This window comes from Salvia hispanica, chromosome 1, assembly GCF_029641045.1.
Source record: "Salvia hispanica isolate PSC_SH4W2 chromosome 1, Shi_PSC_v1, whole genome shotgun sequence".
Lineage (NCBI taxonomy): Eukaryota > Viridiplantae > Streptophyta > Magnoliopsida > Lamiales > Lamiaceae > Salvia > Salvia hispanica.
In genome coordinates this window covers 48355057-48372950 of record NC_142692.1, presented here as the reverse complement: position 1 = coordinate 48372950, position 17894 = coordinate 48355057, and the positions used below count along the sequence as shown (strand labels likewise).

The window sequence follows — 17894 nt, the reverse complement described above, 5'->3', positions numbered from 1 at the left end:
CTACGAAAAAATATAATAAGCAAATAAACAAGTAAAAGCAAGTAAACACGGAGTGAAAAGATAATATGGAGAAAAAAATTGTAAAACTCAAGGATCCGATGCACAATTCCAAGCTCTTATCCAATCAAATTGTCTTACCTTTTGGTGTCTCTAGAGTTACTAAGTCGACCACAATTATAGATTAAACCCACTCCCGAGGTGAGAAACCTGTAGATTAGGTGCTAGGATTGAAGTCCCCTTCTAATCCTGTAGATTAGGTGCTAGGATTGAAGTCCCCTTCTAATCCTAAAACCCCCAACTCCCAAAAGCTCGATTAGGTCAAAGACCCCACTCAAAACCTCAACTCTCCCGAGTTTTATTGCATTAAGGGGTGAATTATTCCTATTTCCAGATTAATTATTTCATCTCCCGATTAATCTAATTAATCCTACACAATCAAGTGGTGATCAAGCAATTGAAAGGAATAAACCCAAGAATAATCAAATAACTACAAGAGCAAGGTAAGAATAAAATCAATTGGATAAAAACTATGAAATTAATGCATCTTCACCAAGAATTCTACAAAAAGGTGTTTAGCTACTCATGTTCATGGAGAAAACTAAGTTTAACACAAAGAATCCGAACAAAAACATGAAAGATAGATAATAAGAAGTCCTGTGGAACAAATCTATGGAATGAAGTCTTCAATCTTCCGATCTGGAGTCTTCAATCTTCAATTCTTCTCTCCAAGTGTTCTTGGGGGTGTGTGTGAGTGATGGAGGCGGTAGGTGGAGAATGATTCTCGTCTCATCCAACCCTAGCCTTTTCTTCCCGTTTTTCCACTTTAAAAATATCATTTTTAGCTTTCAGACGCGTCAAACTGACGTACCCAGTGTAACATCCCCAACTTTTGAACCTTAGTATTATTATTATAATCTTAACTACAAATAATTATAAATAAGAGATCAATGTAGTATTTATAAACTGCCCGTTTGAATTTTTAATATCGATCTTTTTGAGTTATAAAGAAATCAAGACGAAATATACAATAGGAGTTGTTGGTTTTACCACGATTAATTTAAAATAATAAATCCAAATAATAGTACATGATACGAGAAGTCCAATTAAAATATACAATACAACCAAATCCTAATCTTTTACAATAAGAGATAGGCATGCAAGTTCGGGCAGCCGCTCAACGGTCGTGCTCAAGCTCCGAGGAAAGCCGATACATCGACGAGGATAGCCCATGCTCCATAAATAGATGCTATTTACTACAAAAGAAGAGAATTAGAGAGAGTAACAAAATAAATTGTGGAGTAAATCTTTGAATGGATTAGGGAGTATCAAATGAAATCCAATAATAGATTTGATGAAATTCATTCCCAAATCCAATCAAAATCTTTGCAAGATTTCAACCGAATGGACATTAAATGCAAGTGCAGAGAGATCAAAGCTTCAAATGCTCCCTCAATTCTCAAGCTATATTTTTAGCCGTAAGATCAAGAAATAGGATCCAAATTAGATCCTTAGGAGATTTTGAGGAGATCTTTTGGCAGTAAACCTCCCCCAGATTAAACCTCCCCCATGTTAAACCTTCCCCATTGTAAACCCCCCCCCCCCCCCCCCCACTTGTATAGCAACTTGAAGAAATAGCAACTATATAAACCCCAGCCTTTCCACTTCAGGAAACCCATCACTATCAAACATTCTACAAATTCTCTTCATACACATATATAGAATAAAGGAGTACGAGGAGGGAGAGTTGCAGAGAGCTGCAGACAATCGTAGGATCAAGCCTACAATCCAACAACACTTTGTTCCCGCATCAAAAGGTAAACACCAAGCCCTTCTTTTCTTTCATATGTACAAGTCTGCATACATATAGTTGCAAGTAGAATCTGCCCAAAGTTAAAAATTCACACCAAGATTTACATGTTTCACCATGAGTCTTCCAAGTAGCAACACATTATTCAAGAGTCACCAAATCCATAGAGTAGACAAACCAAGTCCTACCACCAAGTAAGCACAAGCTAGGAAAACTTATCTCACGGTCATGAATCTGTCGGATTCCGGGCGAGCTAGGAAACTGTCAGCCAACGATGACAGCCCAACCTCCTTCGAATCCATCACTGATTTCGCCCCTTCACAAATCTACAAGTTAAAAATACCAAACCTTGAAATTAAAGATTAATCTTTAGAAATAAAATAAAAGGGATAACTGATAAACTGGCCTACCTTACCTGTCGGAGAATGGCGAGGGAGCGGCGGATCCGAGAGAAAGAGGGAGATAGGTAGAGAGGTCGGCGGCGGTCTAGGTGGTGCATGGCGGTGACGGCGGCGGAATCCGAGAGGGGGAAGGCAGCGACGGCGAGCCGCCGCGCGCACAGCAGCAGCGGCGACGCCGGCGTAAGCAGGGCCGAGAGAGGAGAGAGGAGTGAGGAGTGAGAGAAGAAAGAGAGGGAGAGAGGAGAGAAAGAAGAGAGACGGATGGAGGGGAGAGAGAGAGAGAGAGGGCCCCGCCGGAGGCGGCGACGGCGGACGGGGGGCGGCGATGGCAGCAATTGAAAAGGGGGGGACTTCCTCTAATTTTAGGCTACGGTGAAATGAGGAGGAAGATGAATTGGGAGTATATATATATTGTTTATTGTTTATTATTATTTGCTATTGGGCTAATGATAATTCATTTGGGTTGAACCAGTGAAAAAAAAAATGAATATGGGCCCAACCTTTTAATAATTTGGTGCTGTAGTAAATAAATGTAGGAAGGCCCATTTTCAAAATTTAATTATATTTTAGCCTATGTTTTAATCTAAGGTTCGATTATAATTTTTATGGTTTCTTGTAACTAAGATCAAATAATTGTTCCTTGGATTTATTTTAGAGTTTTTGCATAAGAGTAAATTTTGAAGTTAAGTATAAGTTTAATTCAATCGAAGCCGAGAATAGTGAACGAAGAAACATTAAATAGTATGCGAGTTTTAGGAATGTTTTAAAGAATAATGAAAAAAAATAAAATAAAAGGGATTAATTAGGAGGCATGCATTCCTATTAGAGTTTAAGATTTTCTTGAAGTCTAATTAGTGTTTTATATTATTATGTTGTGATGTTTTCAAAAAGGTTATCTCCGCAAATTAAGGACAGAGCAAGAAATTCAAGTTAAGGAAAATTAAACGAACGAGGTGGGCTTTCGAACTAAAGTATTTTTATGGGCTTTCTATCCTACATTATTATGTGGTGAAAAATGCTTTCAGTTATTTAAATTCAAAGTATGTTTTGTCTTGCCATGTTTTTGTTTTGAGCATTACCTATCTGTTCGCCTAGAAAGGGGAGCGACCCTACTAGACCAGTTATGTTGTGAATCAAATTCGGGTCTGAGTGTGGGAGTGATTCCCTGCTCAGGCTAGTGTACACCAGGGACCGGGAGCCATCCTTCGAGTTGGCCGGTCATTGTGACCGTGGAATGTGGCCACATTCCCCGCACCAGAATGAAGTTCAGATATGGTATATGTTCCAGGAAAAATTGACTGCGCAGTCACAGTTTTTAAGAGAAAATGTTTTTAGTGTTCTCGGGCATTTTCAGTAAAACCCCGAGTTCACTCAGTTATGGCTTGACAAAACCAGTTTTTATGAAAATATATTTCGGCATTGTGTTCACTGAGTACATCAAGTACTCAGCCCTGCATTTGTTTTAAAAATGTGCAGGTTAAGCGGTGATGACGAAGGGCGGTGTTGAGCAAGGATGGCGAATGTGTTTCAGTATTATAATGCTCAGATGAATCGTGTCTCCATACACGGTGTCATTCTCTCTTGACTCTTCCGCTGCAGTGTAAAAGTTGAACTTATGTTGTTTTGTATTGTGTACTCTGATATATTTTTCAGTCATTCCAATTTGATTTCGTTCATTTCAGTTGTGCCGAGATTCCCCTTTCTTCCCCCGCTTCTTAAATCCTCCCCTAGTCGCGATAAACCGCGTTTGCTATCCCTAGCAAGGTGCGGTCGTGACACCCAGCCCAGTAGAATATTTACACTGTAAATCCACCCGGGCGGGTGACCATTTCAGACCCCTTTCTGCACTCGTCACGCTGTCTTCAGGATACCCGGCCGGGTGGAATATTTGTGCTGGAAATTCACCCGGCCGGGTGTCGTTTTCCGGCCCCTTTCTGGTTCTCAAGTCCTACCCGGCCGGGTGTAGCCTTTGAAGGCCGTGCTGCCTCCTATGCACAATCGGCCGGATTTTTGCCTTTTTTTCATCTATTTATCCTAGAACACTCAACAAACACATGAAACTCCAAAAGATAGGATAATTGGCTGGAAATAGACAATTCAAACATCAAAACTCAATATTAAGCACCTCAACATACCAATTAAACCGACTAAAACATGAGTTTATCACTGTACAAATTATTTAACGGTAGATATGGACATTTAAATTATGTATCAAATTCTGATTCATATATGTCGATTCTGTTTCGGAATTATAATATGAATTATAAATCAATTTTGGTTTTCCGATGTATCTATCAAATTGGGGTACCTAAAGCTAAAATTGTGTATTTCGATATCTTCTCCAATTTTAGAGTTCGGTCAACTGCAACGAGATATCAATATATAAATAAAGGCTTTAATGAGTCCAATCATTTAAACAGCTGAGCATATAGTTTAGTTAGTGTAAAACAAATAAAATATTAAAATATTTTTTTATTTTGGGTAAAACTATAAAAACCAAAATCGCTTCAATGGTTTATCTAAATATTGGTCCGTTAACCGAATGTCAACCATAAATTAAGAAAATTGTAGTACAATACATTTTTTTAATAATCCATCGCATTAAAAAGAATTACTCCATAATTTGAAACGTAGATTACAAACTATAAATCATGTTTTCGAGAAAAAAAACTAGCAAACATAATCATTGTAGCTGTATACTTCATGTTTCCGAGTATCGGTTCAATTTACTTCGTTTTTGATGGTGATAAATGTACATAAATTGTACTCCTACATTACTTTTTAAATATTGTGCATTCAAAATCAATTTATAAATAGTAAGTAACTAATTTAATACTACATAAATTGTACAGTACATAGTAAGTAATATTTAATACTACATAATTTGTACATACTTTTCAAATATTTTGCATTCAAAATCAATTTATAAATATTAACTAATTTAATACTCCGTAAATTATATACTACTCCTTACTGCTCATTCTAGCTACAACAATTTACGGAATATTATAATTTTTATTGAATAATGTATAATTATTTCGATTCAAACTCTAATAAATTTTTTGTATCATTTCTTTTGTATTTATATAGAATAGCGAAACTATTAACGAAACTAATTTGTACCTTTGTACGTAACTTTGTTTTATTGAATTTTAAAAATTTAAGGACATTATACACATATAAAATTTATGTGTATTCATCTTTATTTCTTTTTTTCCAAATGAGAAAATAGAATCACACCTCCGGTTCGGTTAACCATACTTTCGGCCAGGATATTGTGCGATTGGTTAGTCGGTTTTGGTTATTTGATCTCTGTTTGTAGCCCTATTTAATGAGTTTTAATTTATTTCATAATTCAAGATATAGTAGTACTTGTTTAGTTTCGAATTTTTGAATCCAGATCAATTTTTATAGTTCCGATTCAAATTTTGATCAGTTACGTCCACATATTCAATTTTCAGATTTTCTGTTTTCCGATTGGATACACTTGGGTAAAAAATCGAACTGAAAATGTTCACCTCTAAGAGCATCGCAGCAGCATGCTCGTCCGTCGTGCCGCTGGCAAGGACACGTTCGTCCACCGCTGCAGCTCGTCCGTCCGTGTTAGCGGCACGGCACTGCTCTTAAATAAGAGCATGTCCGTGCCGCTGAGCAGCCTTACGTGGCGGCACGCGATTGGAATTTCGTTTTTTTTTTTGTAATTTTTTTTTAAAATTCAAATTTAATTTAAAAAATTATTTTTAAATAAAAAAAATATTTTCCCACTTCTCAATAAATTATATCCGTTTTCTACACACTTTTAATTTATTTTTTAATTTTTTCCCCAAAATTCACATTTTAATTATGTATTTTTATTTTTTAGGATTTTAATTATGTAATTTTTTTTTTAGGATTTAATTATGTAATTTTTATATTTTAATATATTTTTATATTGTAGAAATATTTTTAGTAATTGAAGTATTTAAATTGAATAATAGAATAGTGGTCATTTGAGCTTGTCCTTGCGGAAGAACACAGATGTGGGTGTAATGCTCTTGCCTAAGGACAAGGAATAAAAGTGGGTCTGGACCCACCTCTGTGCTCTTATTTAAGAGCACAGATGAGGATGTTCTAATCTACAACCTCGCTTATTTGAATGAGTGGGACATGTAATAACCATAATAACTGAGGTGGACATTTTATTTTTGAATGAGTGGGACATGTAATAACCATAATAACTGAGGTGGACATTGCAAAATAAAATGTGAATGAAATTTAATACTCCCTCCATCTCTTAAAATTTGACACCATTTGACCCATCACGGATTTTAAGAAATGTAAGAGCATCCACAATGGTAAATATGCTAGCTTGTTTCTCTTCATACCACATCATCCAGCACTAAAATTCCTCCTACCACATCATCATGACAAGCAACTGGACAAGCAATAGGCTAGCCACAGGCTAGCCACGTCATCAGCAATATTTAAAAAACAACTAAATTTGCGGAATTAAACACAAAATACGGAATTAAATTTACGACACATATACGGGAAAAATTCGTTAATTTTATTTAAATAAAAAAAGGTACATTAACTAAAAATAAAAAAAAATTACATAATAAAAAAAAATTCGGGCTTCCACACACGAGCCACCGCCCCACTCTACTCCTCGTCGCCGTCGCCGCCATCCCCGCTGCCACCGGCTGCACCCCCGGCATCTGAGCCCACACCTGATCCCCCTAACTGTGCCGCGAAGGTATCCAAATCGACCCGTATACTCTTGAGCATTGAGTGAAGAAACTTCTTTTCCTTGGGGTCAGTTGCCTCCTTCCATTCGTAGAAGATCTTGTGCATCTGTTTGCGCGTTTGTTGACGCGTGTAGAAGGCAAGCTCGGCTGCCGACTTGCCAATGGGGGGGATGCCGACTGGACCTCCTCAGACCCCTGGGCGACTCCCCTCGCTGCCCGTTGCGCCCTCCTCTGAACAATCGGGCGAGTGCGGCGAGCGAAGGATGGAGGGGATGGCTCCTCTGGAACATCCTCGGGGAGGTCGTGGGAACCGCTGCTGCTGCCGCCGCAGTAATCACCGGTATAGTTCAGCCGCTGCTTCTTCGGCCAGCCAGCATCGACACCCGCCCGGAACTTCTCGGAATCCATCAGAACCAAATAGCAGTTCCAGTAGGTGAATTCCTTATACAGCCCCCGCACAGGGAAGGCTTTCTCCGCTATCCTCCTGCAGTTCTCGTCAGTCTGGCCACTGGTCTTCATGCGGAGGGCGTTGATGTACAAGCCCGCAAATCGGGAGACCGTAGCCCTGATTCGCTCCCACCCCTTCCGGCACTCCTCCCCGGTGTATACCTTCCATGCGGGCAATTCCTCCGGTAGGCTGCTGCAATTTTAGCCCACATGTTGACGATCCTCTGATTGTTCGAAACGAGGGGATCGTCACAAACAGACACCCAAGCCTTGGCCAGTGCGACGTTCTCATCTTCCGTCCACTTCCTCCGTGCACCGTCGTTATCAACCGGCTACGACGACTCGCTTACCACCTTTTCTCCCTTCTTCTTCTTCTTCGGTGCGCTCTGACCCTGCCCCCGCCCCTGACCTACTCCCTCTGTCTGAATGGCAGTGTCACCGAATCGAACGCCCGGTAACAAATCCTCTATGGAGAAAGTGTCATCTCCAATGAATTGCGTCTCCACTGGGGTCGATATGTGGGAAGACGCAGTCAAAAAATCAAGGGTGGGGCGATAGACATTGCCTCCCCCCCCCCCCCCCGGGCATCACGGGCTGCACCGACTGCACCCCCGCCTGCCACCCCGGCATTATCTGTGGCATCATCTGCATACCGGGTAGCCCCTGCCCGCCGCCCTGCGGCATCATCTGCTGCCAAGGGTACATGTTGTAGTAGGCCGCCCATCTGCCCCCATCCCGCCCCCGCGGGTATCGTGGGAGTTTGAGTCCTGCTCGTCGCTGGAGTAGACTTGTTGTTGTGATCCATTTCGCGTTATTGTTCTTGTACAGAAATTAAGAGAGAGAGAAAACTCGTTAAAACAAGTGGTGCGAATGAAAATGACGTTAAAATTGCATTTATATAGTGTTTCAAAAATTTAATAATAAAAAAAAATTGTGCTGGCCGATCGCTCGCCGATCGCCAGCCTACAATGGCGGCGAGCGCATCGGCCAACGCTCGCCAATATTCTCGCCGATTGCAATAGAAAGTGGGTTGAAAAAGTTGGTGGCATGTGAATCCTACTTTTATATATTAGTTTTAAAATAAAATGCGAGTGAGAATGAGTTAGTGGAATATGAGGTCCACTACCAAAAATGGTAAAAGTGAAAGATGATAAATTTTTAGGGACAGACGAAAAAAGAAATAGGTGACAAATTTTCAGGGGACGGAGGGAGTAGTATTAGAGTAAGAAAGAAACTGGTATGGCGTATGTTTCCCAAGTAAACATCACTCAATGTCTAAATCACTCAGCTAAACATTGTACACAGTACACATATTGCCTATCGGCGTGCCTCCTAATTCAATGCTACCAATATAATAGCCTTATCACATCACTTCAAATTTATATAGTATACTGTACTACTTGTCTGCACAACCGCATAAATGTTGGATATATATTTGCTTTGTTACCATGGAAGGATATATCTTTTTAAGTAGAAGAATCAATAGAAGGGGAAAAAATATGTTATAAGTACCATATGAGCTTCTTATGTCAGGAGCATCGCCCACGTTCAGCACATGTTTAGCCTTATTTGTATTATTTAGTTTGATTCTATTACATAAAAAATAGTACTATTAACATTTTTAAGTTCAAAAAATTTATAAAATATATAAAAGCTCATTTTGCTCGTTTGCTTTATAACTTCAAATAAAATAATAAAATAACAAACCAAGATTTAATTTTGATGAATTTTGCAAAAAATAAATTTAAATAACATTTTTTAATATATTAGAATCAAACTAAATGTATAAAACAAAATAAATAGAGCTAATTGTGCGACAACCGATGGTGATGCACACATAAAGAGTTCATAAGGTATGTAACATATTATTTCACTCAATATAAGTATCTTTTATATGTAAGGGACGGATATAATTAACTTTCTATCTTTTGTAGAAACTACAAATCATTTTCTTAAAGTAGTATCTCTGTTATCTCATAGTTGAGTCACTTCTTCTCTATATTATTTATTTTCTTATTTTGCTATTTCTCCACTTTAACTACTCCTACTGTCCCAGATCAACTTGCTCAAGTGATTGATTTCTTTTTGGCCATTGTTTTGCGAAGATGATAATAAATAATTAAAGTAGAGAGAAAATAAAGTGCTAACATATAAAATAATGTAGAAGAAAGTTGTATATACATTATTCTATTAATTATTTTACTTTCTTTTCACTCTAACTATTTATTATTATTTTCCTCAAATACGTGCCGAAAAACAGTCAAAACACTTGAGATGAAACAGATGAAGTATTTATTATGAGTTTTCTAAAATTAAGTGTAAAAACTAGTGACTCATCTACGAGGTTATAAAGGGAGTAGTATAATACTAATGTTTCTTTTGAGAACATAGTACTCATATTATGCTAATTACTAAGGCAAGTATTTATTTGATCCTCTTCATCAAACAAGTCATTACTTGATAGTAATAATTTTTATATTTGTGTGATAAATGAATATTATTTCTTTCATTTTCAAATATCAATATAAATAAATGGACTGTTAGCAACATTTAGTGTGTGATAGGTCACCTCTTTTAATGAGGTGTTAAACAATGCATCAAACTGGGTAAGGCCGCATTAATGAGAACAATTGATTACCCAAATAGCAACCGGCACTTTGATATTTTTATCCAGTTTGCTTATTTACTTAGCAAGTCATTATCTTTTTTTTCCTTTACAATATTGCCAATAATTCTACTAATATAAAATGGCGTATAATTATTTATTGAATAATTAGAATAATTAACATCTCAAAGTTTGAATTTTTTTCGTAACTGTACTATGATGTCTGGAATTTTAAAAAAATGATGCACATGATAATTTCCATCAATTTAACTCTTTCTCTCACGAATGTGCTACTACATCGTCTTTTAAAACAAGAACTTTTGAAATTATACATGTTTTAATGCATTATTGGCAAAGTAAAAAAAATATAAAAAAATGATCGCAAGTAAATAGAGAATGGGATTCACCTCATTAAAGAGGAAATTTTTTCCTAAATTAGAAAGTTTCAATATTTTTAGACACGAACTAAAATGAAAATGATTTTTATATATAAAGTAATGGGAGAGTAAACACATTCTCACAGGCACACTGTGTCAATGATAAAACAACATACTCTACAATTGATAGGAGATTAAGAGTAGGACATGCCAATGCTTCTTCATCATATATTTGAGGATATGGGTTTTTTGCTTAGGAAATCAGTCTTATTTTTATTTTTTCTTTCAACTTAGTGATGGATCCAAAAATCTTGATTTGAGGATCGAACATATAAAAAATTAATAATAAATAAAATATAAAAATAATAGTAATTATTAAAAATCACGAATTTTGGCCTACGATTATCTATCTTGAAACGACGTGAAATTCTTTTATTAGAAATAACAACAAAATATTTCCCTCTCGCTTAGTTAAATATTTTTGATACCGAACTAATTGTATTAATTAACTTTTTAATTCAATATTAGCAATCGATTGTGAATTTAAGAACTCAGAATATCAATTCATAATTAATTGTATTAAAAAATCGAAGATATGATAATTTTTATATTATAGATTAATATAAAACATAAAAATGTAAAGCTTATGTAATCAAATTTTACAAATGAAATTAAATGCACCATTTATATGGATAAATAAAGAATACAAAAAGACAAAATTAAAGAAATTCAATTTTCATAGTTTAATACCCCACCTGAAAATTATTCCTAAATGGATACCACAGCCAACACAAAACTGGAAGAACAAACACATTACTGCTCTCTCCGTTTCCTAAAATAAAAACTTTTGAAACAATACACATTTTAATATAAAATTATTAAAATAATAGAGAGATAAAAAAAAAATATTTTAATAAAAAATGGGTCACATCTGATATAGAGAATTAAGTTTTCTAAATTGGATAGCTTCCAATTTTAAAAAATGGGCCAAAATATAAAGAATTCTTTAGAAAATGGAGTGAATATGAAATTAGGGATGAAATTTGAAAAAAAAACAGGAATAAATAAAAGACAAATGGGCCATGGGCCATTTAAAAAGCCCAGAAACCTTTTATTATGGGCCATTTAAAATTGGACTCATATTATCTGTGGAAACGTTAAATTTTTGATTAAAATAATGGATAAAATATAATTCAATATTCGCGGAGGAGTAAGTAAGGTAAGCAACGAAAAATAAAATACGAACCCGTATTTTGGCAAGGAGCATTTGTCCAATACAAAGATTCCTCGTCAATACAACGAACTACTACTACAATTGTTTATTTCCTTGAGCTGAATAAACTAAAACCCATATTGGAATCAACCATATCCATTATTGAAAGATCCCATTTTTATACAGCCAATCAAATATGCTAGTATTATGCATGCCCCATTTCCCCATGAATACATGCTACTATAATTTATTGATAATGCGACCATACTTTTGTTTAATAATTGCAGTAATGTGTTGCGTGATTCCATTTCCATTTCCACCTGGTTAAGTATGACACAAGCAAGCAGGAATTAGCTACTTGTCTTATGTTGGGAAAGTTATAGTGATCATTATCAGCATTTGTTTATTACTAGGATGAATTGGAGACTGAGTCAGTTTAGACTTGTTCCCTTACGTTGTCTTGGTTAGGCATTGTGGTCAACCGAAGGATAAATTGTTTATATGCTCTTTCCTGTTCATAAACATTACTTTGTTTTCTTCACCGCTCCCAACTCTGTAAAATGGTTTGTAGATTCTCGCTTTGCTTGCTGCTTCTTTCTTCTCAGACTCTTCTTGCATTTGCACTCACAGACAGTGGTGATGGTATGCTGTTATTTTTGCTTTCCTCTAACATTTAATATGGAGTGTTTGTTTTGAATTTTTACCAATTTTATGTGATCTTGATTAGTTGAGGCTGAACTGAACTGGCCATGCATGAGTTTGTTATTATGCTTCCAAGAATTTGTCTAGTTGATTAGAGACTGCAGTTTTTTTCAACATGTAGTAATTTAGTGTTGAGAATTTTGAAGGGAAGAAAAGGCAAGAATCTGGGAACTTCCTTTCTGCATTTATCAGGACCAGTTCTCTGTAATAGAATATGCAAGTCAATTTGAATTGGTAGATGAAATTAGGTATATTCGGGCATAGAGTATATGGGGCTGAATAAATAACCCTTGTAAGAATAAATGATTATCAGAATAATGTAGATACGGACGTAGAGATAATCATCTAAACACCAAGGTACATAGCGGTAGTGGAAGTACTTGAGACAGTTTCGTAGATTTATGCCTTCTCTTGAGGTGAACTATAATCCATCGGCTTGAATGAAAGAAGAAGGATTCTGAGGGAAAATGAGCATGTTAGACAGATGTTTTAGCTCTGTAGATGATGTTCCTGTTGTGTGAGTGATCCTTTATAGGGATTGCACCAATTTTTCTCTCTCGCTCACTCACTCGTTTAATGGAAAGAGTTCAATGTGTATATATTCAATATTGAGATACATTTTTAATCCATATTCAGAGGTACAACACGCTTAAAATGTAGTTTTCTCAAAATAATCACATATTTTGCCATTTCATCTCTGTTGCAGTTGCTGCTCTAAACGCGATCAAAGCTAGCTGGAAAAACCTTCCCCCAAACTGGAAGGGTGCAGATCCTTGTGGCAACAATTGGGATGGTATTAACTGCACGAATACACGTGTGACCTCCATGTTAGTCTCCATTTAAATGTTACTCCTATATGATTCTGCTCAAACTTCTCTTAACTATTCTCTACCCTTCTTGGTTTGATGTGATTACTTCAATTGCAGAATGTTGGCAGGACAGCTTTTGGAAGGTAGCACCTTCAGTGACATATCATCATTGACTGCATTAGTCGAATTGTATGCTCCTATTTTCTTCATTCCTCAGCTTCTATCAGTTTAAATTGCATATCCCTAATGAGTAACTATCCAGAATCCAAACATTCTGATATATATCACATCTCATGGATTCAGGGATCTCTCAAATAACATTGGTCTCAAGGCGATTCTTCCGCCTTCTATACAGAACTTGAAGAATCTTACCACTTTGTAAGGAAGATGTTGCGACTTTCTTCTTGTGGCCCCACATGATCATGTGCATCAAACCAACATTGAATTTTCTATTTCTTGTTGTATGTAGGATATTGATTGGTTGCAGCTTCTTCGGTCCCATTCCAGATTCAATAGGCTCCCTCCCACGCCTCGTATATCTGTAAGGACCTTCATTCAATCATATACTCATTTCGTTAATTTTGTGTCTTCAACTTACTGGATTTCGTTAATTTTTGTCTTGACAGATCCTTGAACTCTAACAGCTTCACTGGTACGATTCCGGCTTCCATTGGCAACCTATCGAATCTGTCGTGGCTGGATCTCGGTATGAACAAGCTTAACGGCACCATTCCCGTCTCTAGTGATACTGCACCTGCTGGTTTGGATAAGCTACTTGTTGCTAAGCACTTGTAAAGTTTCTGTATTACTACTACCTTCATACTATCTCATTGTTTCAGTGTTCTTTTTTTTTTCTTTTGCATTTATCAACGTTCCTGTTTATAACCTGCAGCCATTTATCGAATAATCAGCTGTTCGGAGAAATCCCTGAAAAGTTGTTCAGACCAGATATGACCTTCATACATGCGTGAGTTTGCACCCTTCATATGAACAACTCTCATACCAATCTATATGACAAGAAAAGTTTGTTATTTTGATTGATCACTCATTAGTATAAATTTATTTGGTTAAGGATATTTGACAACAACAAATTCACCGGGACTATACCCTCGTCTATTGGAACTGTTCAGTCATTGGAGGTCATGTAAGAATATCTACACTAAATCAGTTTTATTCACTACTTGGTTTGTCCCAAGCTTGTGCTGAATGTCTTCTGTTTCATGCAGACGGTTCGACTGGAATTCTCTCGAAGGACCTCTCCCTCCGAGTATCAGTAACCTTACAAAACTACAGGAGCTGTAAGCGCACGAAACTATAAACTAATTTAGCCCAAAGTGACTGCCTCAATATAACAACTTCAAGCTACATAGATTCCTCGCGTGACTTGTTTCCTTTCCAGGTACTTGTCTAATAATAATTTCAACGGAAACATCCCTGACCTCACAGGCTTGGACCTCCTATTCTATGTGTAAGCTGTTCCCATCTCTAACTAACTTCATCTTATCAGATATCATTTTGTTTCTTCTTTTTGGCTTCACATGGATAAATCTGGATTTTTGATGTACAAATTTCAGGGACATGAGCAATAATAGCTTTAATGCATCACAAGTACCCGAATGGTTCTCGAGTCTCCAGTCTTTGACAACATTGTATTTCCCTCTCTCTCTCACATGACAGCATCCATAAACTGCATGTTCTGTCTGTTAACCGATAAATAATTTCAGGAGGATGGAGAATACAAAGCTTCAAGGACCAATTCCGGTTGACATGTTCAGCCTTCCTCAGTTGGAGACTGTGTAAGTTCATCAAAATTTGAATGATTTAAGATATAGTTGGCCAACTTCTGTCCATTTCATGAAAACATGAATAAGTTTCTCAGCTCTAAGTTACATTGCTCAGGAAGCTTGGCAACAATAATTTGACCGGAAGCTTAAATATCGGAAATAGCTACAGCAGCAACTTGACAGTTGATTTACAGAACAACTCAGTCACCGAATTCCAGCAACAAGCAAATTACACATTGGATATAACGTAAGCCTAGTTCTCAAAACACCATGAGGCTCAATATTCATAAAAGTATTTGCTAAAGTGACTTATATTACAACTTCATTTAACTGAACTTCACATTCTTGTCACTGGAAGACTTGCTGACAACCCAATTTGCAATGGAAATGGAGCAACGAAGGCATTTTGTTCAGTTCCGAAGGTTGACAATAGTCCGTTACCACCAAGTCAATGTGGAGCAGTTTCCTGTGGTAGAGATGAAGTATTGAGTCCAAATTGTCAATGCTCACATCCCTACACTGGAATCTTGCACTTCTTTTCCTTTTCCTTCTCCGACTTACAAAATTTTACATACTACAACATTCTTCATGGGACTCTGATGACTCAGTTTCGCTCCCGTGGGATTCCAGTTGATTCCCTCAACCTCACCAATCCAACTATAAACATGTATTCTTACCTAGAGATCACATTGCATGTGTTTCCTTCGGGCAAAGATGTGTTTGATCGAACCTCAGTTTCTGCGATAGGTTTTGTACTCAACCGCCAACCATTCCCCGTTGATTATTTCGGGCCATTCTTCTTCATTGATGAACAATACTGTTGTCTCCCTGGTAACATCCTTAAGAAAATCTTGTAACTTGCCCTTTAACTTTATTAAGCATTTCAACTTATTTATTTTTATGTTCAGGACCGAAAAAGTCATCAAACGTTGGTATCATCGTGGGGGTAGCAATTGGTTGTTCATTTCTGGTGCTGTTGATTTTCTTGGCTGGAATGTATGCTTTACGTCAGAAGAGAAGGGCAAAAGAAGCTACCGATAAGAGCAATCCGTTTGGTAAGACACAGTGTTGAGTTAGAGAACGATACTTATGTGAGTAAACATAGCTATATTTGACAGTTGTTCGTGTAAAACGAGTGCAGCTTCTTGGGACCCTGAGAAAGAGAGTGGTGCAGTTCCACAACTTCAAGGAGCAAAGTGGTTCTCCTTCGAAGATCTAAGAAAATGCACTGACAACTTCTCCGAATCCAACTGTGTTGGCTCTGGAGGATATGGAAAGGTTAGTTATAATTATCGAAATTGCTTTTCTGGTTTTGCTTATTTGCGTGTAGACGTGATGCTAGACTACACGGTGACAGGTGTACAAGGGAAGCGTTGGTTCCGAGCAAGTAGTAGCTATAAAGCGAGCTCAGCAGGGATCAATGCAGGGGGCAGCTGAGTTCAAAACTGAGATTGAGTTGATGTCGAGGATTCATCACAAGAACGTGGTCGGCCTCGTTGGATTCTGCTATGAGCAAGGAGAGCAGATGTTGGTTTATGAGTTTATATCTAACGGCACCCTTAGAGACTGTATCACGGGTATATATATATACTATCACAACTTCACCATACTAATTTATGATAAATTGTGGAGTTGAGGCATAAACTCTGTGCAGGGAAGTCGGGATTTCGGTTGGACTGGAGCAAGAGACTGAGAATAGCCCTTGATGCTGCACGAGGCCTGTCGTATCTGCACGAACTTGCTAATCCTCCAATCATACACAGGGACGTGAAATCGACTAATATCTTGCTGGACGAAAATTTAAACGCGAAGGTTGCTGATTTCGGGCTATCTAAACTCTTGGGCGACACTGGAAAGGGCTATGTCACTACACAAGTCAAAGGCACATTGGTAAGTAAATACAGTTGGCACAGTTTTGGACTGATAGAATAAACGTCTCACAAACTTTGTGTTTCGTTTTCAACAGGGCTACATGGATCCTGAGTATTACATGACCCAACAGCTAACTGACAAGAGCGATGTATACAGCTTTGGAGTAGTACTGCTGGAGCTGGTGACAGCGAGAGCCCCCATACAGAGCGGGAAGCACATCGTGAGACTGGTTCACGAGGCTATGGGGGACTCGAAAGATCCTCAGAGTCTTGATGGGGTGATTGATCCAACGTTGGGGTCAGCATCGAAACTGAGTGGGATTTGGAGGTTGGTTGAGCTGGCAATGAGCTGCGTGAGTGAGGCGGCTGCTGAGAGGCCGTCGATGGGGGAAGTGGTGAGAGAGATCGAGAACATTATGGAGAAGGCAGGGCCACCAAACAAACAAATGCATCATCACACATTTGTGGAAACAACGGATGACGAGAGTCCTCTCCGTTCTTATGGCGGTGCTGAGACTGAGAGTGAGGGGTTCGATGTCAGCTATGGCTCGTTCCCTTTCAACGTGCGCCGTCAATAACCGTTGCCCAAAATTTGGACACCCTTTTTCCCTCCAAATTTTTACCATATAGATATGTTTTCATGGTGGTGGTGCTAGACTAGCTTACTTCTTTTGATGATTATTTACACTTAATGACACTGGAAAGAACAGATTTTTGGAATGCATGTGTTTGTATAGTATGAATTTTTGAAAGAACAGGTTGTTACTTGTTACTATGAATTTTTGTTTGCACTTGCAGTAAAATTTATTCGACCCGAGTTTTAATTGTTTTATGGACTTTTTACTCATCATTCATTCGACCCCTAGATTTTAATTTTCCATATTGGTTTTGATTTTTTATTTGAAAAAAAAATCAGAAAAATTCAAAGTTCATGCATTTATATTCAAAAATAAAGTTATTGGGAAAAAAAATGAGAAAATACTGAAAGTTCATGTATTTAGAGGCAAATAACCCATTTGCAAAATATCTTTTGCGGTGTTTCAGCAAAATGGAGCACGAGTGTACAAAATTACCCTTTATGCATTTGGAGCATTTTTGTCTGAAAAATGGTGAAAAAGTGTAAAAGCACGTAAAACTAGCAACAATTATAA

At 37.4% G+C, this 17894-nt stretch overlaps 1 protein-coding gene and 2 long non-coding RNA genes across 4 annotated transcripts; 2 read left to right on the top strand and 1 right to left on the bottom strand.

The window, feature by feature from the left end:
* The first annotated feature begins 1628 nt into the window (after positions 1–1628).
* On the top strand, positions 1629–3884 carry LOC125222844 (uncharacterized). The gene is made up of 3 exons (XR_007176619.2): positions 1629–1814; positions 3100–3161; positions 3685–3884. It is a non-coding gene; the product is annotated as an uncharacterized LOC125222844 (long non-coding RNA).
* On the bottom strand, positions 1816–3506 carry LOC148934029 (uncharacterized). 2 transcript variants are annotated; one of them, XR_016134596.1, is made up of 2 exons: positions 2218–3506; positions 1816–2133 (listed from the first exon to the last, which is right to left on the bottom strand). It is a non-coding gene; the product is annotated as an uncharacterized LOC148934029 (long non-coding RNA). The 2 variants fall into 2 exon arrangements; XR_016134595.1 differs by having other exon boundaries at positions 2223–3506.
* An 8178-nt stretch (positions 3885–12062) lies between the features above and the next one.
* On the top strand, positions 12063–17575 carry LOC125219517 (leucine-rich repeat receptor protein kinase HPCA1-like). The gene is made up of 19 exons (XM_048121514.2): positions 12063–12219; positions 12986–13106; positions 13206–13277; positions 13392–13466; positions 13558–13629; positions 13715–13879; positions 13981–14055; positions 14161–14232; positions 14315–14386; positions 14488–14556; positions 14663–14737; positions 14813–14884; positions 14988–15119; positions 15231–15703; positions 15781–15927; positions 16014–16150; positions 16230–16449; positions 16527–16762; positions 16839–17575. Exons 1-19 carry the CDS (start codon positions 12138–12140, stop codon positions 17319–17321), a joined length of 2850 nt encoding a protein of 949 aa, XP_047977471.2. The 5' UTR covers positions 12063–12137; the 3' UTR covers positions 17322–17575.
* Positions 17576–17894: the final 319 nt, after the last annotated feature.